This window comes from Lampetra fluviatilis, chromosome 56, assembly GCF_964198595.1.
Source record: "Lampetra fluviatilis chromosome 56, kcLamFluv1.1, whole genome shotgun sequence".
NCBI lineage: Eukaryota > Metazoa > Chordata > Hyperoartia > Petromyzontiformes > Petromyzontidae > Lampetra > Lampetra fluviatilis.
In genome coordinates, this window is record NC_136330.1 from 3,976,622 (window position 1) to 3,999,082 (window position 22,461).

Consider the following 22,461-nt stretch of genomic DNA (forward strand, 5'->3'; position numbering starts at 1 on the left):
CCGTTACTCCCACCCACCCCCACAGAGGTCTGGGATCGGCTTGGCCCATCGTCGTCATTCTGCAGTCGATTATTCAATTTTCCACAGGCACTGTGCCTAGGGCCTACTCATTCACCCACTCACCATCTCACACACTCACTCATTCACTCACTCATTTATCCACTCACTCATCCACTCACGCATTCACCCACTCACTCACCCACCCACTCTCTCACTCACCCACCCACTCACTCACCCACCCACTCACTCACTCATTCACCCACTCACTCACCCACCCACCCACTCACCCACTCACTCACTCACCCACCCATCCACTCACTCATTCACCCACTCACTCACTCATTCACCCACTCACCCACTCACCCATCCACTCACTCACCCACTCACCCACCCACTCACCCACCCACTCACCCACCCACCAGGGCCGTATTATCCAATAGGCCACAGTCGGCACTGTGCGTAAGGCCTACGAAAACTAAAGGGCGGTCGAAAAAAAAAAATTGTAACATGTTTTTGTGTTTGTATAAAACAAATTTGACCAAGATATCAATGAAAATGAACAGCATCCTTTAAAATGTGTCATCCGATATAGTAAATATAGTCATAATCATAGTAAAATAGTAATATTCATAGTAAAAAATAGTTGACAGTTTCGCTTACAATATTTTTAGGCTTACCGTGTTTTTTCCCTTCAAATTCAATCTACTTATCTGCGGCACACAGCGCGCTCCCATAGAATGAGGGTACAGACTAAACAACGAACGTATCGGCAGTCACGACATCTGTCCAGCGGCCGTACGAAGTACCGCGTGAAACAAGCGGAGTGACAGCGTCGGGTCGTCGTAGTAGTGACATGGGGTAGCAGTAGCAGCCTGTAGGAAGTTATCACTGAAGGCCTACGAAACACACGTGCCTAGGGGCCTACAAGAACATTAATCCGGCCCTGTAGGCAATGCTGTGGGAGAGACTCTCGCCCCCCCTCCCCCTACCCAGGATGAATGTGGAATTGACGATGGTGGAGCCCAGAGCGCAACTTGCCTTTTCTTTTTAAATCCTTTATATTAAGTTCGCTTGCTTGCTTAGGACCGTGCAAATCTTTCGGTCGTTTTTTAACCTACTTCCCGTGATCCAATCGAGCTGACATTTTGCACACATACTCGTTGTGCGTGACAATTAATGTTCCTGAAATTTTTTTTCAAAAATTTTACACTTTTTAGGACAAAAATATTATATTGAATTACCAATTGCTTAATGGTGCAATGCAATCATCTGACCCATAGGTGGCAGCCATCTCAAGCCAGAGGACGAGAAGACTCTAGCCGCCACGCATATAAAGGATTTATAGTGAAAAACTTTGTTTTTACGGGTTATACTTGTTTATTTTTTTATGCAGGGTGCTTAAAATTTTTTTTAATACTTCTGATAATTTGCAACAGTACCACAAGTGTGCCTCTGAGCTCTGGAGACCACCTGGAGAAGATTCCAGGCACGCGTTGACAACGATGGCGAACAAGTGTAGACTCTGACTTTTTTAAGCTATTAACATTACACTTGTTAACATGTCACAGTGTAAAAACGATAGTCTCATATAAGTGTTAACATTTTTTTGAAGCATCCTGTACATCCGTTGTGAAGAAAGGCCTTTAGCCACCAATATACGCTGATGTTCATCCTTGTTTTTTCGGCGTAAATGCAGTTGTCAGTGGATGACGGTGGTAAAGTCCTCTAGCCAATGCATTTTAGCCGTTTTTTATTTTTACATATATATTTTTTTTACCGCTGCTAACATTGTATTCGAAGCGAAACGTTGTATTTGAAGTTTATGGAATACATCGCGTGAGGATTTCATTCGGTTCTTTCCTACGTAACACGCCAGACGTGTTCAGAGCGTTCAACTGGTGATGCAAATGTACACGTTGTCGATTGAAGCTCCGACTGCTTTAATTCGTACCCGGTGGGTTTAGAAGGCATTTACTCGAGCACCTGTTTGCTATTTGGTGGATGCTGAAGACCCCATGACACATCACTCGTACAGCGTCCCATTACCTTTGCCTGCTGTTTCCGGGGCCCACAATGACACGTGTGTAAATGAGATGTACAAATCACCGGTAACAAGAATCATAACGCTTAATTCACGGGGAACCCACTTGTCATTCCAGGTCGTATTGGGTGGGGGGAGGGGTTGACCATATTTCACCACGCTTCTCGGTGTATCCCATGATACAGCTGCTGCTCACCCCGAGCCCGAAATGCTCTGATACGTCTGGCATTGTCCTTGTCCTGGTCGCCTTTCAGCGTCGCTCCCTGCTCTGACACTGGTGAGACTAGGCCATAAAGAAGGTAGCTGTCTCTGGTGTAGGCCAATCAGTTTCAAAGACAACGCATTTATTATCAGAGCCACGTGTTTGTTTGCATGTTCACCACAAGTACGTGTGGTTAGTGCGAACTTGATTCCTTGCACAAAGGGTTTCTATTTTGTATTTGAGCATCTTAACACAACTCCTGTTTTATTGCCAGAAAGGGTGAAAGCTATGATGAACTTCTCGGTGTGCGTTGGTCAATTTGAACTTTGTTTATTATGGTGCGGTGTTCTCATCTTCTGCCAGTCTGCCGCCCCGTGAAATCTCCGTTATTTAAAGTGGCGATTTCTAACTCCTCTAACGATGGGCTATGTTTTGTTATCGTTTCCTCGAATTCATACCCATTGTTTGTTATAATGTCTTCTGTTGTCAGCAGTTTGACTATTAACTCCCTCACCTGGTATGCAGGAGGTCTCAGGGGTTCAATCCTAAGGTTTGGAGTTTGCGTGTCTCTCTCCCCGGGGCCGTGTGGATTTTTCTCCGGGTCCTCCCGTTTTTTTTCCTCCACAATTTAGAATCGATGTGCGTTTAAAGGATTTGGTTGCTATAAATTTCCACGTGATGATAATCCACTTGGTTGAGCTATCATTTGTGGCCAGGTCGCTTCTGAAAGAGCACGATACAGCTCCGTAGGCCTTACCTGGTAAACAAAAAAATAGTTTACCGTTTAATTTTAAATGTTCAGATGGCATCAACTTTGTTCACTCATACGGCCCGGATGTTGAACAAAAGTTATCTTGGCGAGAGGTAAGTCATATTGTGGCTCACGCGACCATTTGGCTCATGGCGTGGCCCCTAAATTTAGCAGCACTATACTGAAACTAAACATATTCTTGGTTCTTTCGGTAAAGTCACGTAGAAGGGAAATAATAAAATTAAAATAATAAAACATTTTTCAAATTCTCACGACGTTTCGATTGCAACACATGCAATCATCATTAGGTGTGAAAACCACAGCAAGAAAATTTGAAAAAAGTGGTAATGATTGCTTGTGTTGCGTCATTAAGACGCTGTCTTTCCGACAGCTCTGTTTCTTCACCTGAGGACGGCTGCTTGCGCTGTGGCCGAAACGTCGTGAGAATTTTATTATGTTTTATTTTTATTATGTTATTATTTCCCTTCTACGTGCCTTTACCGAAAAAAACAAGAATATGAATCCCTGCAGTCACGAAAGCTTTAAATCGAAACTGAACACGTTTGTATTGTACCAGGTAAGGCCCCACTGAAATGGAGAGCACTCTTTCAGAAGCGACGTGGCCATCGCAAATGATCGCTCAACAAAAGCGGCTTCTCACATGGACATTTATAGCAGCCAAATTACACTGAACGCACGTCGATTCTAAAACGTGGAGGAAAAAAAAAAACGGAGGACCTGGGGAAAAAATCCACGCGACCACGGGGAGATAGAAAACAAAAATTGATATACAGCAGGCGTCGGGGTCGGGATTGAACCCACGAGCTCCTGTAAACCGGGCGAGGTAATTAACATCTCGCTACCGCTGCCTGAGCACCGCCGTTCTGCTATTTTAAAACCGAACAGACTCTGCACAAACAAACGTCATCCCCGTCTGTGGCCGTCAACAGCCGATTGTTCTGCGCGCGCGTCCGACAAGAGTACTGGGTCATGCTATGAGTGGCAGAGTTCTTTTGCAGGCAATTAAATGGTAAAAAAATACACGACGTATTGACCATAGATAAAAATAGAACTTGTAGGATGTTCAGATTCCGTCACCTCCACTGAACAGTTTGATGACGCGTTAAGCCTATTGCCTTTTCCGCAAATGAAACCTGGGCAATTGCAGGGGTGTGATTTCCGTTGTTTGATTTCAGTATGTTTCAGTATGTAGTCTCAATGCGTTCCAGTCTACTTCCATATCCGTCTGTCCCTCCGTTTGCCTGTGTTGACCCGGTCACTCTCTGACCGTCTGTATATCATTGATTCACCATCGAGTCTTTTTGCTTTTAAATATTGTCTTTATATTCTTGGTTCTTTCGGTAAAGTCACGTAGAAGGGAAATAATAAAATTAACAAACAATAGATTTCTCACGACGTTTCGACTGCGACAAGCAATCATCAGGTGTGAAATCAACAGCTGATTATTTCACACCTGATGATGATTGCTTGTGTTGCAGTCGAAACGTCGTGAGAATTTTATTGTTTTATATTTTATTATTTCCCTTCTACGTGACTTTACCGAAAGAACCAAGAATATTAATCCCTGCAGTCACGAAAGCTTTAAATCAAAATATTGTCTTTGTTCATCGACGTGGCTGCTATCCTGTCAGTTTCTATACCCATCCCTCTCTCTCTCTCTACAAGTCTCTCCCCCTGTAAGTATCTGTTCCTTTGTCTATGTGCATACACACCAAGGGTACCCGGAGCAGGTGGGTGGGCGAGATGTTATCGCCCTCGCCTGGTATACAGGAGGTCGTGGGTTCGATCTCACCCCTTGACGCCTGCTGCTGTATATTTGGAGTTTGCGTGTCTCTCTCTCTCATCATCATCACGGTGGCTAGGAGATGTTAACTACCTCGCCTGGTGTACAGGAGGTCGTGGGTTCGATCTCACCCCTTGACGCCTGCTGCTGTATATTTGGAGTTTGCGTGTCTCTCTCTCTCTCATCATCATCACGGTGGCTAGGAGATGTTAACTACCTCGCCTGGTGTACAGGAGGTCGTGGGTTCGATCCCGACCCCTTGACGCCTGCTGCTGTATATTTGGAGTTTGAGTGTCTCTCTCTCTCATCATCATCACGGTGGCTAGGAGATGTTAACTACCTCGCCTGGTATACAGGAGGTCGTGGGTTCGATCTCACCCCTTGACGCCTGCTGCTGTATATTTGGAGTTTGCGTGTCTCTCTCCCCGTAGTTGCGTGCATTCTTCCCTCCACATTTAGAAACATACGTTAGGATTATTTGGTCGACGAGAAATTTCTCCACGTGACCAGGTCCCAGGTCGCTTCTGAAACAAAAGAGCGAAAAGCGCGGTAGGCTTTACCTGGTAAAATACAGTTCAGTCTGTCTATAATTCTATCTGTTACTTCTAGATTTAAAGCTTTCGTGACTGCAAAAATAAAAAAAAATCACGACGTTTCGGAGGCAACACAAGCTTGTGTTGCCTCCGAAACGTCGTGATTTTTTATTTTACTTTTATTAATTTTAATTTTTTACCTACAAAACCTAAGAATATCTATCTGTTACTGTCTTCCTCTGCCCATCACTCTGTCCGTCCACTTGCCCTTCGACCTGTTACGTCCTCTGTCCTGCTGGCTTGTCCCTCTGCCTTCCCGACTCTCCCGAGGGCCGTGTTTTACGATCCCCCCCCCGTCGTCTGCCCGTCTGCGAACCCGCAGCTCTCCATCGGAGGCATCATCCTCCTGCGGGATCTGAGCGTGGACGCCGAGGAACTGGTGGACACGGTGGCGGCGCACGGCCCCAAGCTGGAGGAGGAGGAGAAGGAGCCGGACGCTCCCGAGCCCTTCGAATACGTGGACGAGTAGAAGTCCGGTGAGTGGTGGGGTGTGTGGCGCTCGCAGCGTTCACAGCAACGTTAGAACGGCATGCATGCACGGCAGAGGTCGCAAACGGGTTTTGATTCCGTACCCGTACCCGTACCCGGCCGCACCAGGGTCGCAAATGGGTACCCGGTTACCCGTACCCTACCCGTACCCAGCCGGGTACGGGTAGGGTACGGGTATCGGGTACCTGATTGCGACCTCTGGGATGAAGCCATGTTGCAGGCGCGGGTGGGTTGATTCTAGGAACTTGAATTGTGAGAAGAGACAAGACGTTGGGAAATGAGTGACAAACGGTGACTCACCAGTGACTCACGGTCTACCCGTACCCGGCCGCACCAGGGTCGCAAACGGGTACCCGTACCCGGCCGGATATGGGTAGCCGGGTATCGGGTAGGGTACGGGTATCGGGTACCCGGTTGCGACCTCTGATGCATGGCGGTGAGATGTTAATTACCTCGCCTGGTATGCGGGAGGTCGTGGGTTCGATTGCGACCCTTGACGCCTGCTGTATATTTGGAGTTTGCGTGTCTCTCTCCCCGTGGTCGCGTGGATTTTTCTCTGGGTCCTCCGGTTTTCCCCTCCACATTTAGAATCGACCTGCACTTAAAGAGTATTTTGGCTGCTCCTAAATCAGCCACTTGGTTGAGCTATCATTTGTGGGTCAGGTGGCTTCTGAAAAAGAGCTACAAAGCTCAGTGGACCTTACCTGGTAAAATAAAATAATTTATCTTCTTGGTTTTTTCGGTAAAGTCACATAGAAGGGAAATAATAAAATAATAAAAATAAAACATAATAAAATAATTCTCACGACGTTTCGGCCACAATGCAAGCAGCCGTCCTCAGGTGAAGAACAGGTCTGTCGGAAAGACCGGTGATATGCAGCTGAAAGAATGTCAATGTGACGAGTCCCACAATGTGATACTCGTGTTATATTGACCCAGGGAGTGATGTACGGTGGGCTTTGTAAACCCAGCCCTCAAGCAGGATTCGAACTCGCGCTTATTGGGAGTGGAGCTCTGTATCCACGGTGCCGGATATAATTAGTTGGGAGAGGGTTTCTACGAGGGGTGTACAGCAACCAGAAGTGAGGATGTCTGTCTAATCTCGGGAGAATAGTAATTATTCACTTGCAGTGTCGGTCTCACATGCAGCTGGTTACATCCCCTAAAGTGTCTAATAATATACGAGGGAGGGCAATGTATCCCCGCAACTGTCGCCGACAATGCATTTAGTAATAGGGGTTTTCCAATTTTTTCTGGCAACAAAAACTGACACCTTTTGCAAGGAATCATGCTTACATTATCCACAATACTTGCAGTCAAATGCGGAGAATGATGTAGTTGCTCACCCCGAGCTCTCATTACTCTGGTAGTGCGTTGTCTTTGAACTGTGCGCCTTTTGGCGTCATCTGGTCGAACACCGTATGAGACTAGGCTCTAAAAGAAAGCTGTCTCTGGTGTGGACCAATCAGTTTCAAAGACAATGCATAAATTATCAGAGTATTGTTTTTTTGTTTGCATTTGACTGCAAGTATTGTGGTTAATGTAAGCATGATTCCTTGCAAAAGGTGTCAGTTTTTGTTGCCAGAAAAAAGGGGAAAAACCCTTTTAGTATATTTTGATACTGGCAAAGGAGGTCCCATGAAATGCATGTACTCTTGAGCAACTGTGGAAACCTGTTCAGACGTTTACGATGGAGTGACCCGTTCTGTTTTTAAAAAAGTTTTATTCAAACAGTATCCTTTGATCGCCGCTGAATCCGACTCCTTTTGGAAGTTGCGATTCCAATTTACCCACGAGAGGGAGCCGCGATCAGATTTGTCCAGATTTGGGTAACTCGATGTTTTTGTTCCCCCCCGCCCCCCGCTACTGGAGAAGGCTGTGGCTATGCTCGGACATCAAGAGAGCCGGCAATGTCGAGATCCTGGATTAGAAGCCTCGCGATTTAATCTCGTTCCAGTCTCGCGAGTCGATGGGTTTCTCAGCTCAAGTCGCCGATGGCTGCACAATAAAAACCTTGACAGTACAATTTGATTCCGCGCTTAATTTCTTTTTTAAAATTCCAGCTTTGAGAATTAACACATCGGCTCGACTGTCATGTGGTGAGCCTCATTCTCATATGCAGGCCGAGTGGGAAAGTGCCTGCCTTCTACTGGAAGGAATCTCAGCGGCAGCTCCGTAATATCCACTTCCACAGGCCGTTATTTAACCACAAAGGGCTGCACACTTCTCTGCCAGAGATCCGATTGAATACTTAATCTCTTGATGCGACACCGACGGTCCAATTGATGGGGAATTTCATTTACGAAAGATGAAAGAATACTTTTGTTACAATGGAAAATGGTGCGGCAATGATTGCCCTGGCGCCAAGGGAGCTAGATGTAAACTACCTCGTCTGGTTTGCGAGGTAGTTAACGCGTGTATGTTTGGAGTTTGCGTGTTCTCCCCGTGGTCGTGTGGATTTTCCTCTTGGGCCCTCCGGTTTTTCCCTCCACATTTAGAATCGTCCATCGTGCGTTGAGAGAATTTGGCTGCAAAACATTTCCACGTGATAAGCCACTTGGTTGAGCTATCATTTGTGGCCAGGTCACTTCTGAAGCTGAGCTATATAGCTCAGCGGGCCTTACCTGGTCACATAAATTGTTTAATAGTTTAATAAGCGTTGGTGGACATGCAAATTCCAATAATGCGCGAGATCGACGGAAAACACGATTCAAACACACAGCACCTCTGAATGTGCCTTGTGTAAAAATTTTTATATAAAAAATGTGGTGCTTGCATTACCGTTTGGGAGGCGTGCGGAGTCATAATGCGACGTTACCGGCGCGCAGTAGCGTCGTCGTGCGTTGAGGGGCTTCCGCATGACGCGTGCGTGCGTGCGTATGGCGGCGTTCAAAAATTACAACGCACAAAGGTGAAGATTCGGGGGACGTGGACGTACGTTGAATACATCTTAAGTAAATATCATTACGGCTAGAAACAACATCAGTAGATTTCGATTTAAAGCTTTCATGACTGCAGGGATTCATCTTCTTGGTTCTTTCGGTAAAGTCACGTAGAATGGAAGTAATAAAATAATGAGGACAGCTGCTTGCGTTGTGGCCGAAACGTCGTGATAATTATTTCATTATGTTTTATTTTTTGATTACTGCCCTTCTACGTGACTTTACCGAAAGAACCAAGAACATCAGTAGACCCCGTGAAAAATATTTATATATTTGTATTTGTTGTCGTGCAATTTTGGGGGGTCGTTTTCAATTTGCCCACGCGTATTTTGCCCCCTGCCAGTTTATATTTTCAGAAAACCCGAGACTTTGGGTGCTCTTTTTATCGTGCGATTTATTCCACGGAGGAACCCGGGCGGCTCAAGAAATTAAACTTGCGGGGGGGGAGCGTCTTGTGAGTCCGAGCTCAGTGACGAGAGCCGGAGGCGCACGGGGTTGAGAGACTCGGGCGGGAGGGGGGGGGGAGTACGTGCGGGAAGCCGAATCACGGCACGCAATAAAATGGGAATTTTGGCTTAAGATTCCAGGCTGTGTTGTCAGTATCTAATCGAAACATGGCAACTCTGTGCGTTCATTGTTAAATGTAAAAACCTTTATTTGCAACAACAACAAAAACCTGTGGTGGGACCTTTTAGTTTTCCCTAGAACGTGCTTTCTACTGAAGCAAACTAAATGTTCTCAAATTGTCAGAGTGCTTAATGAGGCTGTTTATAAACGGAATCTGTGGGGAGATTTATACTATTTATGCTATGTAGCGTAGGGATTTAAGCGGCTGTGCCAAAGTTGTAAGGTTATTTTTAGCCTCTGAAGCAACTTAAAATACGTCGACGATTTATTTCCCTGCATTGTTTCATAACGTGGCCACCGCGCCAATACTTTTGACGGTTTCCAGTTCCTGTCTATTATGCATAACCCAGCGTATTGTTGAAGGGATTCTAAAATGTAATTTGCCGTGACTTCATTAAGATGCATATGCCCTTGGCCACGTTGGAGCGAGTTTTACCTAGAACCGTCGGTGAGAATTTTTTCCTCGCGAAGAAAAGCCGGGAAAACAAAAAACAGCCCCCCTCGCAAAACCAACGAATCTAGAGTTTTCAAATGAAACTCTTTTCTCGTGAGCACGTTAGAGAGTGAGCGAGCGAGAGAGCGAGTGCCTGGCCCATCGCTGTTAATTTGGGCAGCCGTCGAAATGAATGTGGAGGCGGTGGGTGATGGGCTGCCAAGTGTCCCCGATTAATAATTCATGCGTTGCGTAACAATTACATTATTTTTTCCAAAGACCAAAGCTCCCGTTAAGACGAGATGAAATCACCTGCCCCTAATTAGCTCTGACTTGGTGTGCCTAATTAGAGGCCACGTCTCAAGAACAGTTCTGTGTTTCACATTGCTTGGCCTTCCACCAACGCATATTAAAAAATAAACGTCTGTTCCGAAGGAAGCCCCAAGCGGTATTAATGTCTCCGCTGGTTTACAGCGCAAGCTTGCAGCAGGCAGCTGACCAGTGGCAAGAATCATGGGCGGAGGGGGGGGCGGTGATGGGGGGGTGATCGTCCCTACCCCTCCTCCCCCTGGAAAGTTTCTAGATCCACCTCTGGCTCAGCACGTGGTTGCCGGTCGGTTGTGGTGGTGCGCCAAGATGTAATCCACTACCTTTGGGAAGTAAGATTTGGTGGGTCCGCCTTTTGGCGTCATCTGGTCCAACCCATGTGAGACTAGGCTCTAAGTTAAGCTGTCTCGGGTGTGGACCAATCAACTTCAAGGACAGTTCACATTATCAGAGTTGTGTTTTTTGTTTGCATTATGACTGCAGGTATTGTGGTCTATGCAAACATGACTCCTTGTAAAAAGGTGTCAGTTTTGTTGCCAGATAGAAGGGTAAAAAAACAATCATATTTTTACTGGCAAATGAGGTGCCAATGGTGGGTCCATACAAATTTTAGATTTCACCATGGGCATATGAGACAACCCATGCTGCTTGGACTGCGAAGAAGCCGGTCGAGGGCGGGGATGTAGATGGAGAGCGGCGACTTAGTTGGAAAGTGACGCGACAGTTATCATGACATTACACCAAATAGCAACGTTGGAATGCAGCGGTGGAGAATTATACTGGTAGGAACCACCTGGTTCCTCCAACCCACAGGGGATTATTGTGTCCGTCTGTCGTGCATCCAAAAATGGGAGGGGTCGGGCTGGGTGGAGAGGGGAGGGTGGGAGGGCTGGGGCTGGGTGGGGAGGGGCTGGTCACCCCGTGGTGCCCTTATAAAACTCAACGTTTAACCTACTCACGCCGGCTTGTGCCCGCCCTCAGTCGGGCATATTTGCGGAATACACCACGCCGCCGTTGACCCTGGCCATTGACCGAGCAACCCAACGTTCCTACCAGCTCCCTTCGCAGGAATGTGTTAGGATACAACAGGTCTCTTGACAGCTCCATCGGGAGGCAAACAATTTGTTTTTAAGTTTATCACCGAGCTCGTCATCTTGCATGCCAACACACGTACCCCCGCATTGCACGCCTCTTGTGGGTGTTTTTTTCCTTTTCAATAAACAAGCAACTTGGGATTCAATTGTAGTGATCATGAGTGTGCAGCTGGTGTTACTATTGTACCTGGGCCCACAGACCAGAAGGGGGCCAGTTGCTGGGCGACGATTGTGGGCTTGATCCTGACCCCAACACCTGCTGTACATGTGCAGTTTGTGTCGTTCATCATCACGGTGGCTCGGAGATGTTAACCACCTCACCTGGTTTTCAGGTCTTGGGTTCTATCCCGACGTATTTGGAGTTTGCGTGTCTCTGTCATCATCACTGTGGCTTGGAGATGTTAACTACCTCGCCTGCTATGCAGGAGGTCGTGGGTGCAATCCCGACCCTGACGCCTGTTGTATATTTGGAATGTGCATGTCTCTATTGCTCTCCCTGTGGCCACGTAGATTCTTCTCAGGGTCCTCCGGTTTTTCCCTCCACATTTAGAATCAACGTCAACGCGTTTAAGAGTATTTGGATGCTATAAATTTCCACGTGATGGACCACTTTGTTGTCGTTTGTGACCATAGTCGCTTCTGAAAAGAGCTAAGTGGGTCTTACCTGCTAAAATAGTTTAGTTTATGAAGTGGGTTGTAGGAAATGGACCAGGGATAGGGGGGGGGGGAATTCCATGCCTTGCACGAGGATCCATGCCGTTTAGTGCAGAGGAAACATGTCCTGACCCTGCATGGTAGCCTAATGTTCCATGGCATGCACTCTTAATATTCTTGACGCCGTGTGTTGATTTAATATTATTAATGCTTTGTGTCATTCCCAGGGCGAGAAAGATAACATTCTCACACGGCTTAGAAAAGTAAAACTTTTTGCTTAAGTAATGACGGTGGCTGACTTGACCTCTCTCGCTTGCAAATCTGTCATTGAAGCGCCGCGAGATGCGGAAGGTCGGTGGCAGGAACCGCGGGCCCTGCCTGCCTGAGTGAGTGCGTGCGTGCGTGCGCGCTGTCACGCGCCTCGAAAAAACCGAGGGGGTTTTGAAGGAAAATGCTCTTCGGAGATGCCACGCCAGCGGCGCAGGGCAGGAGGAAAAGAGGGGTGTGAAGGCTTGATGAGCTGGCAGGTGGTGATGGAAAGAACAAGTTGACGTTGATGACTGGAGAGGAGGGCACAGGAGCATTGTGGAGAAGGAACGCGTGAGCAGCTGACCCAGTTTTTATTCGTGTTAATCATTTCGATGCGTGTTAATCATTTCCATACGTGTTATTGTCTTTATATTTGCTATGATGCGTGCACAAATGGGGGGGACCTTGAAAATGAGATTGGGTGCCTCTTGTGTGGACCTCGCTGGATATTCTCGCTATGCTCGTCTTCCCAGGCAAGGCTGGCTGAGTCCCCAGACTTTTTTTTAGAGGTCCTGCCAAAGCTTTTGTGCAGTTGGTGCTACCGTGTTGCTGCTTTGCGTGTAATTACAATCGAAGTCATTTGCGGGTTTAGCATTGGGATGTTTTTGACAATACCATTGGGGGTTTAGCTATGGGAGGAGAACCCATGCAGAACAGGGGGAGAACATACAAACTCCACACCACACACACACTGCAGAGTGAGGGGAGGTGGTGCCTGGATTTTTGTTTCTGAAGATCCAGTGTTGGTTTTGCACGGCCCTGAATTTGATCAACATCTAGACAACTGTGACGTGAAGACATTTTTTGCGTTGCATGTTGAACGACTTTCGCACGTAGCCCAGCCGTGCCAATCGGAGGTTGCGGTCAGCATAAAAGGGCGCCCCAGTCAGGAATCAAACTCAAGCACCCTTCTTCCTCGCAAGGCAACGAATGAAAACGTTTTCAAATAAAACTCTTTACTCTGGAGTTCAGGAGCACGGGTGTGGCCGCCCATCGCTATTAATTAGGGCCAACGCTGCTAGGCGCAAGTGTCACCACAACCCGCACGTATGATGCACATTCAGGATGTTGTAACATGCTCAACACGGTGACCGATGGATTCAGGAAATGTCTTGTCACTGGGTGGGGGAGGCTGCTACAGTCTGGATGGGAACCCACTGTGAGTTGGTGACAACAGCAGCAATGCCCTTTCCTCCCCCCCACTCTCTCCTTTGTCTCGCAGATGACCGTGGAAGCTGGGAGGTCGCATCCTCACCACCACGAGGGTGTGGTGTGTGATCGATTCGAAGAATAATCTGCAAAAGTTGTTTTTTTCTTCTGTTAAAGTTTTCTTTCTCAGTGTTCGTTCATTTTTACAACTTTAAACCCCAGTGTAAAAGATTGGTTTTTTTTCTGGTTCAGTTTGTGTAACTTCGGAAATGACTCAAATAAAAGACATAACTTCAGTCGGTGAGCCACAACTTTATGGTTTGAACGTTTCCTTGTTTCAAGTCACATTTTTCATCGGTTCACACCTTCAAAGGGGGCGACAATCTTGGCCCAACACCACAAACAAACACAGCGGCATTGTTCATTCCCATTCTCTTCAAGCACAACAAAGTGTCTTAACGTTGGGGGGGGGGGGGGAAGCCTTGCGCATACAGTATCTAACTCACGAATGACATGGCTGGGCAGGGAGAAAAAAACTTAATTCACAAGAGCGTGCAATAACTTGTGCGGGGCAAGAGCAGCTACTTTGCCTGTGGTTACGTTTGATTTTATTTCCCCGTTTGAGCACCCACCCGGAAGGGGGGAAAAAACCACGTCTAATGAAATCCATTGCAGACCGCAGAAATGTGTTTTACGTTTCACCTTAGGACCCCCAAAGGATTATCGCAGAGAGCGAAATAAATACAAACGAGTGGTCAGGGGAGGCTTGTCTTAACAAGCTGTGCCGGGCAGGTTTAAATGTTAAACCGCGCCGTCCCGGTTTACAGAGGCAGCTGGAAATTTACATCCACGTTGGCTTGTCTGGCGATGGACACGATCTCTGACAACTTGACAACCTGCGAAGTCAAAAGGGGGGAGCAGGTTAAACACGGATGTGGAGCAGTCTTGACCACCGCCCTCCTCCAGAGCCTACATCCGCTGTGCCCTCGGACACGAGAGCTCCAAGAGTTGCCCGAATCGTATCCTCACAACCGTCTCTTGCGTGGTTGTCGGAATTCTTGGAAACCATTCCAATACAGTTCTTGCTTTCCCCCCCCCCCATCCTGTACACAACGTGTCTTACCCAGTGCAACATTTTTTGCCTCAATCTATCGACAACACTCGTATGCATCTTCTTGGTTCTTTCGGTAGAGTCATGTAGAAGGGAAATAATAAAATAATAAAAATAAAACAAAATACAATTCTCACGACGTTTCGGCCACAACGCAAGCAGCCGTCCCTCAGGTGAAGAACAGGTCTGTCGGAAAGACAGCATCTTTGCTTGTGTTATGGCCAAAACGTCGTGAGAATTGTATTTTATTGTTTTATTTTATTATTTCCCTTCTACGTGACTTTACCGACAGAACCAAGAAGATTAATCCCAGCAGTCACGATAGCTTTAAATCGAAATTTAGAGTATAGCTCTCTGATAGAAACAGGAATAGGGACATAGGCACTCCCATATAAATTACCTTTTGAATTAAATTAAACACCGGGAACATTCTATTTTAGGCCATGTTCAGAAGCAAAACATCATTGACTGACTTTGACCAAATGAAAAACCGCACCTCCGATTCGCACGGTTGGCTACGTACGGTGCAATAGACGTACGGACATTTACAATCACGGCTTGAGGGTGGGGTTTTTTTTTTGGCTGGATTATTTTAAAATGATCACACAAGCACACCAATTCAACTTCTGTAAACAATCGCTTGCGGAGGAAAACGCGCCCGCAAACGAAACGGGGCAAGCGAACGGTTATTCGCGCGTGCGTGCGTACGCGCGCATATATAATTCGCGTTCCCGCAAAAAATTCCGAGACAGATGCTCTCAGCCGGCACAGCAGGTGCCGAAACACAATCTCTGAGATGGAGGAAGAGGAGGAGTGGGGGGGCAATAAGTAAACAAACGGCGGTGGAATAGCGATGTTAGCAGCATATTCCATTTACAAACGGGACCCCCCCCACCCCTTCCTTACGCCAAAACGAGTTTGTGCTCTGCCACTCCAATACATTTGCTTTTCCCCCCAGCTCTCTCGTTCAAGGTATCGATACGCTCGACTGCGCGAGGGCGTTCGTGTTTTGGTAAACGGTCTCGCGGACGTCGGCGCTTGCTTACAGCGGCGAAGGTACAGCGGGGGATTGCTGCTCTGGGAGCAAATGAGAAGTTGCAGGCAGGATCGACCCCCTCCCGAGACGGAGGAGGAGAGATGGAGCAAAATTAGACGGAGGAGGAGAGAGATGGAGGAGCGACGGAGCGTTTCCTCACCATTTTAGCAGCTTCGTCCAGGTCGTCGCATGCCAGGATCTTCAGGCTGCTCGCCGCAATGATCGCCTTGGCGTCGTCCACTTGAGTTCCTGTGACATTGACCGAGTGGAGAATAGCACGCGACTCCATGTGAAGCACTCCCCACTGTCCCGTCCCCCCTCCCACGGCGGCCGATTATTACCGCACGGGAATTTTGAATCCGTACTAAATTGTCGCGTACGCACAGTTGCAATTCAATCCCCTAAGTGCGACGACTGCGATTATGTAACGCGGCCTTGTAAAAGGGGGAAGTTGTAAACAAACTTTGCTTGTCTTCTTGGTTCTTTCGGTAAACTCACGTAGAAGGGAAATAATAAAATAATAAAAATATAACATAATAAAATACAATTCTCACGACGTTTCGGCCACAACGCAAGCAGCCGTCCTCAGGTGAAGAACAGGTCTGTCGGAAAGACAGTGTCTGAGGACGGCTGCTTGCGTTGTGGCCGAAACGTCGTGAGAATTGTATTTTATTATGTTTTATTTTTATTATTTCCCTTCTACGTGACTTTACCGAAAGAACCAAGAAGATGAATCCCTGCAGTCACGAAAGCTTTACACCGAAATTTAAACTTTGCTTGGTGTTGGTGTTGTTGGAGTTACCAGCCCCCTCCCCGAGTCGATATAATCCGTGAATAAATAAATAAGCTTCTCCATCAAAAAGTACGGCACTTTTAAAGTCCTCAAAGCAAGGCAGATTTGTAGCAGCACATTTTCTCAATTTGGTGCTACAAATGAAATTGGCTGAATTCATAATGACGCACGTTACTTTTCACAGCGACGGTTGATTGCCGATCCGGGTACTCGCCGATTCAGTCCGGTCACTCGTGCCCATGTCACGCTTCTGTTGCTACTACCACGGTCACTCTTGCCCATGAACCTCACTCATCGATTCCTCCACTCGCGTTGAGGACTAGGTCTCCCGGACTGATTCTTTCCTCTCATCCATACTGTGTTCAACCACCACCACCGCAGGCCAAGACATCTCTTCCCGCTCCTTTCCCTGCTCGCACTGCTTAGCTTTGGAATCACCTCCCGTCAGTGTGTTTTGTGTGTATGTTGAACTTATTTCGCACGGTAGGTAGCCAACCATGTTAATCGGAGGCGCAGGGGAAAGACAACAAACTATGGGTCTCTGTGTGAGTCTGTGGATCTCTGTGTGAGTCTATGGGTCTCTGTGTGAGTCTGTGGGTCTCTGTGTGAGTCTGTGGGTCTCTGTGTGAGTCTATGGGTCTCTGTGTGAGTCTGTGGGTCTCTGTGTGAGTCTGTGGGTCTCTGTGTGAGTCTGTGGGTCTCTGTGTGAGTCTGTGGGTCTCTGTGTGAGTCTGTGGGTCTCTGTGTGAGTCTGTGGGTCTCTGTGTGAGTCTGTGGGTCTCTGTGTGAGTCTGTGGGTCTCTGTGTGAGTCTGTGGGTCTCTGTGTGAGTCTGTGGGTCTCTGTGTGAGTCTGTGGGTCTCTGTGTGAGTCTGTGGGTCTCTGTGTGAGCCTGTGGGTCTCTGTGTGAGCCTGTGGGTCTCTGTGTGAGTCTGTGGGTCTCTGTGTGAGTCTGTGGGTCTCTGTGTGAGTCTATGAATCTCCGTGTGAGTCTATGGGTCTCCGTGTGAGTCTATGGGTCTCCGTGTGAGTCTATGGGTCTCTGTGTGAGTCTATGGGTCTCTGAGTCTATGGGTCTCTGTGTGAGTCTGTGGGTCTCTGTGTGAGTCTGTGGGTCTCTGTGTGAGTCTGTGGGTCTCTGTGTGAGTCTGTGGGTCTCTGTGTGAGTCTGTGGGTCTCTGTGTGAGTCTGTGGGTCTCTGTGTGAGTCTATGGGTCTCTGTGTGAGTCTATGGGTCTCTGTGTGAGTCTATGGGTCTCTGTGTGAGTCTATTGGTCTCTGTGTGAGTCTGTGGGTCTCTGTGTGAGTCTGTGGGTCTCTGTGTGAGTCTGTGGGTCTCTGTGTGAGTCTGTGGGTCTCTGTGTGAGTCTGTGGGTCTCTGTGTGAGTCTATGGGTCTCTGTGTGAGTCTATGGGTCTCTGTGTGAGTCTGTGGGTCTCTGTGTGAGTCTGTGGGTCTCTGTGTGAGTCTATGGGTCTCTGTGTGAGTCTATGGGTCTCTGTGTGAGTCTGTGGGTCTCTGTGAGTCTATGGGTCTCTGTGTGAGTCTATGGGTCTCTGTGTGAGTCTGTGTGAGTCTATGGGTCTCTGTGAGTCTATGGGTCTATGGGTCTCTGTGTGAGTCTATGGGTCTCTGTGTGAGTCTATGGGTCTCTGTGTGAGTCTATGGGTATCTGTCGAAGTCGATGTGTGTATGTTGAACTTCTTTCGCACTGTATGTTAGCCAACCGCGCTAATCGGAGACACAAACAGCTGGTGGAAGCTTGGGGTCGAATGTCACGGACACGTTCAGAATTTTGTGATTAACCTTTTCTGATGGAAGAAAAGATTAAAATAAATTCATCGGTACCGAGGCTCCCACAAGACCATGGCGGGAGGGTGTGTAGGCACAGTTTGACCTCAGTGGTCTTTGTTCCTTTTCGCCTTTTGGCGTCCTCTGGTCTAACACTGTTTGAGACTTGGCTCTAAAGAAAGTTGTCTCTGGTGTGGACCAATCAGTTTCAAAGACAATGCATCATCATAGACTAGCAGTGTTTTTTGTTAGCATGTTCACCCCAAGTGTGTGTGGTTAATGCAAACACGATTCCTTACAAAAGGTTTCAGTTTGGTGTTCTAACATCTTAACACAACTGCTTTATTTCCAGAAAGGGTAAAACCTATTCTTATAGCTATCATAGAGTGGCGGTCTTGTCGCTACAACGGTGCAACTTTGCCTCTCTAAATAAAGTTAACGCTAATCTCTTGCGCATCCCGAGATTCAGCGGTGGACTTGCAGACTGTCTCGGAACGGGAAAGGGGTTTTAAGTTATTCCAAACAAATTTCAACATATTTGGCGAGGGGATCTTTCGACCAAAATCACATTAAACCAAAACCGCACCCATTTTTGCTGTTGATTATCCCCCTTGCACCGGAGTTTTAACGTTCAATCGTCGATGTGAATCGTCCGCGGCCGGGGAGTCGCGTACCTTGCAAGCGAACGACGATTGGCACTCGCAGGTTGAGCTCCTTCGCCGCGGCGATGATGCCCTGCGCGATGATGTCGCAGCGCATGATCCCGCCAAAGATGTTCACCAGAATGGCCTGGACCTACGGGAGCCAAGGGTTAGGGTTTTGGGGGGGGGGGGGGGGGGAAAGTCACGGCAAGTTCAATTTGTTTGACCGGGTGACAACTCCACAGACCGGGATGGTATCATTTTGCAAGGGGGACTCTGGGTAACGAGGCATGAACGTAGCGTGGCCGGGCGGCTGCAGGTGCCATACGAAGCCCTTGCACGGAGCATACGAGCCACGGCCAATCCACTACTGGATGAAGGCCTCCAAGCTGGCCATCATTCAGAGGTTGGGCTCATTCGTAGCGTAATGTACCCACGACGATTAAACGTTGCAAGTTCTTAACAAAAGTTTAACGCCGCCGCGTACATCGACACCAAGTCTCGAGTCCAGATACACTCTTGATGTCGTCATCGTCGTCGTCATCAGTGACCGATCGACTGCTGGATGAAGAAGCCTTCCCCCCAAGCCATCGCAAAATCTCACGGTCCCGCAACGGAACGATCCGCCTAGCAGCTACGCGATGTGCTCGATTTCGCAGTTCCATCTCGACGGTCGGATCTCCTCCCGGGACGAGTTTCCCTCCCCTTTGGGCTGCCGCACCGTCGTTAAGTCTCGGACCGCCGGCCGTCGTCTCTTGCGACAAACGCGTCTGCCCCAGGCCCACTTGTCTTGGCAGTCGATGTCACGCGTTTAGGCGCACGTATTCTGTGTTTACGTGTGTTCAAAAAAAGCCTCGGTGAAGAAACAAAAACTGCTCGAGTGCTTTCAGGCGCGATGCGTTGACGTGCGATGCGCTGATGTGCGATGCGCTGACGTGCGATGCGCTGACGTGCACTCTCGTGGAGTGGTTGACGATGAAAGACGTAGACGCGTCGGATCGAGCGAACGACAAGGTGATGCACACACGAACAGAACACGTTGAGAATCGACGTCGCGCGTATTTGGCTGCTGCTGTAAGTTTCCACACGGTGGATAAGCCACTTGTTTGAGCTATCGTTTGTGGGCACGTCGCTTCTGAAAAAGAGCTATATAGCTGTGGGCCGCACCTTGTAAAATAAAAATCGTCGCAGAGTCTAAGCCACTTAGTAGTGGTTTTAAGCATAAGAATGGAGAGTATGTAACATAACACTGGTCAGCACACTTTTTCTGGCATAAGGTATTCCAACGGGTTTAAGGTACTTTTGGGGTGCCGATTCCAAATCTGGCATCAGTTTTTGTCTATCACATCAGGTTTTTCAGATATCAAATATTGCATTTTCAATAAAAACTGCAGAAGAAAAATATTAAATTAATGTGGATATCTACATAAAATGATATTATAAACACACTATCCTAAAAATACAGCACCATATTTTAACACTAAAGCAGTCACTGACTCGCAACAACTTGCAATCATAAGTGACAGGGATAATTTCGGGTAAAATCAATGAAAATGGGGTATGCCGATAGCATAAAATGAGATGTGATAGAGCAAATCTGAGATCAGATTTGGAATCGGCACCCTGAAATTAGTCTAGAACAGCTGCAAAAGTCCAGGCCAGAAAAAAAATGTTTTTTTTGTTGATCAGTGTATAATTTGAAAGATTAAAAGGTTGATTAGACCATCCAACGTCCTCATGGAGAACGAGATGACGGTCTTCGGTTAATCACGCAGTTAATTTAAAATGTATATTTCAATTGTCCTCATGTCATGTTTCCATTCAGAATTCTCAAGGAAGTGGTGACTGGAGAGGAGAATATCTTATCTGCAACTGGAGAAAAGTGACAAACAGCTGATGGACGAAAAAACCAGACCACAGTCATCCTCGTGTTAAAAGTTGACAGCCCTTTGTCAATCCACTGCTGGATGAAGGCCTCTTTGCAATGTCAATCCACAGGGGTTTGCCTCTGAACCAACTTCACCATGCCGTTCATTGCGGGTCAGTGCAAGACCATTTGTGGATACATCACGCGCCATTCATTGTTAGCCGTGACCTGATCAGAACCTGACCTTGTAACCTCACGATCACGTGCTCCTTAACCAGTGCCATCTGGCCAGTCCGGTACGGGAGTGCAAAGCAAATTATGTTTGTTCACATTAGACGGCGCTCATTAACCGCGAGTGGTTCATTGATTGCGGCATCGATGCCCGAACCGCCGAGTCGACGTTAATTCCTCGCTTCTAAGAGACAAACGGTTCTCATAGACGTGTGGGCAGGGGGGGTGGGGGGGGAGAGGCTGCGTGTCCCAGGCTGTCCCGCAACGAACTCTGAAGCTTCATTACTGAGAAGAAGAAGAAGAAGAAAAAAATAACTCTGCTCGTGGTCAGGCGTGCGATTGTCGAGCGGTCCGGTGGTCTCATTACACCGACGATCGGAATCGTACTGAAGTGGCAGTCACGGCGACGATCATTAAAATCGCTTTAATAGCGCATCGGAGGGTAATGTTCCGGCATTTTTTTCTGTTTCTTTTTAGCGAGGCTTCAAAGCCATGCAGGACAGTCCCAGGACACGGGGCTAGAGCTACGCCTGTGCTCTCGTCTCTGGCTCACTCGCTTTTTGTTGTTGTCGTCGAGCCGTCGCATCATTTTTAAACACAACGCGTGTTGTTGCGCCCGTACGCACACACACGCGCCTGCACGGCATTAGCACAGCGGTCGGCGCGCGCGTCACACTGCGACCCCAACCCACCCGCCCCGCCCCACTCACCCCACCCCCCCCTACCCGGCGACATCGAGTTACATTCCTAACCCGCAAAACGTCGCCCCCGAATCATCCGAATCTTAATCCCCCGGGGGCGTCTTCCCCGACGTCGAGAGCAGCGGCCTCGCACCTTGGAGTCGGAGGTGATGAGCTTGAAGGCCTCCGTCACCTGCTGCGCCGTGGCCCCGCCGCCCACGTCGAGGAAGTTGGCGGGCAGCCCGCCATGCAGCTTGATGATGTCCATCGTGGCCATGGCCAGGCCAGCGCCGTTCACTGCGACGACAAACGGCGAAGCCCGGCGCTTTCATTGGGGGTCACCAATTAGGGGGGCCACCACAGTGGCCAGGAGATGTTTGGGGTAGTGATAGGAGATGTTAACTACCTAGCTTGGTATACAGGAGGTCGTGGGTTCGATCCTGACCAGGACACCTGCTGTATATTTGGATTCTGCGTGTCTCTCATCATCATCACGGTGGCGCGGAGATGTTAACTACCTCGCCTGGTATACAGGAGGTCGTGGCTTCGATCCCGACCATGACACCTGCTGTGTATTTGGAGTTTGCGTGTTCTCCCCGTGGTTGTATGATTTTTTCCTTCAATTTTTCCCTCCACATGTCGCATCGACGTGCGCTTTAGATTATTTACAGTATTTGGCCGCTGTAAATCTCCACACGACGACAAGCCCACTTCGTTGAGCTTTCATTTGTGGTGTCCAGGTCGCTACTGAAAATGAACTATACAGCACAGTCAGCCTTATCTGGTAAATTTTTTTTATTATTATTATAGTAAAACCTTGGATTGCGAGTAACTTTGTCTGCGAGTGTTTTGCAAGACGAGCAACATTTTTAAATAAATATTAATTTGATAAACGAG

General features: G+C 47.9%; 2 protein-coding genes across 3 annotated transcripts in view; one reads left to right on the forward strand and one right to left on the reverse strand.

Annotated features, from left to right (window-relative positions):
• Nucleotides 1-13,711, forward strand: part of PSMD1 (proteasome 26S subunit, non-ATPase 1) — a 152,677-nt gene extending 138,966 nt beyond the window's left edge. Inside the window, exons 24-25 of one of the 2 annotated variants that reach the window (XM_078880149.1) lie at nt 5,714-5,867; nt 7,756-7,906. In XM_078880149.1, the coding sequence (XP_078736275.1) occupies nt 5,714-5,860 (147 nt within the window). In that variant the 3' untranslated portion in view covers nt 5,861-5,867; nt 7,756-7,906. Of the gene's footprint in view, nt 1-5,713; nt 5,868-7,755; nt 7,907-13,488 lie in introns of those variants that run through there. The other variant, XM_078880147.1, reaches the window with a different exon arrangement.
• A 3-nt stretch (nt 13,712-13,714) lies between these two features.
• SUCLA2 (succinate-CoA ligase ADP-forming subunit beta) overlaps nt 13,715-22,461 on the reverse strand; it is a 36,866-nt gene continuing 28,119 nt past the window's right edge. The window contains exons 8-11 of the mRNA XM_078880150.1: nt 21,719-21,861; nt 18,820-18,940; nt 15,723-15,811; nt 13,715-14,311 (exon numbers count right to left, since the gene is read on the reverse strand). Of these exons, the coding sequence (XP_078736276.1) occupies nt 14,237-14,311; nt 15,723-15,811; nt 18,820-18,940; nt 21,719-21,861 (428 nt within the window). The 3' untranslated portion in view covers nt 13,715-14,236. The remainder of the gene's footprint in view (nt 14,312-15,722; nt 15,812-18,819; nt 18,941-21,718; nt 21,862-22,461) is intronic.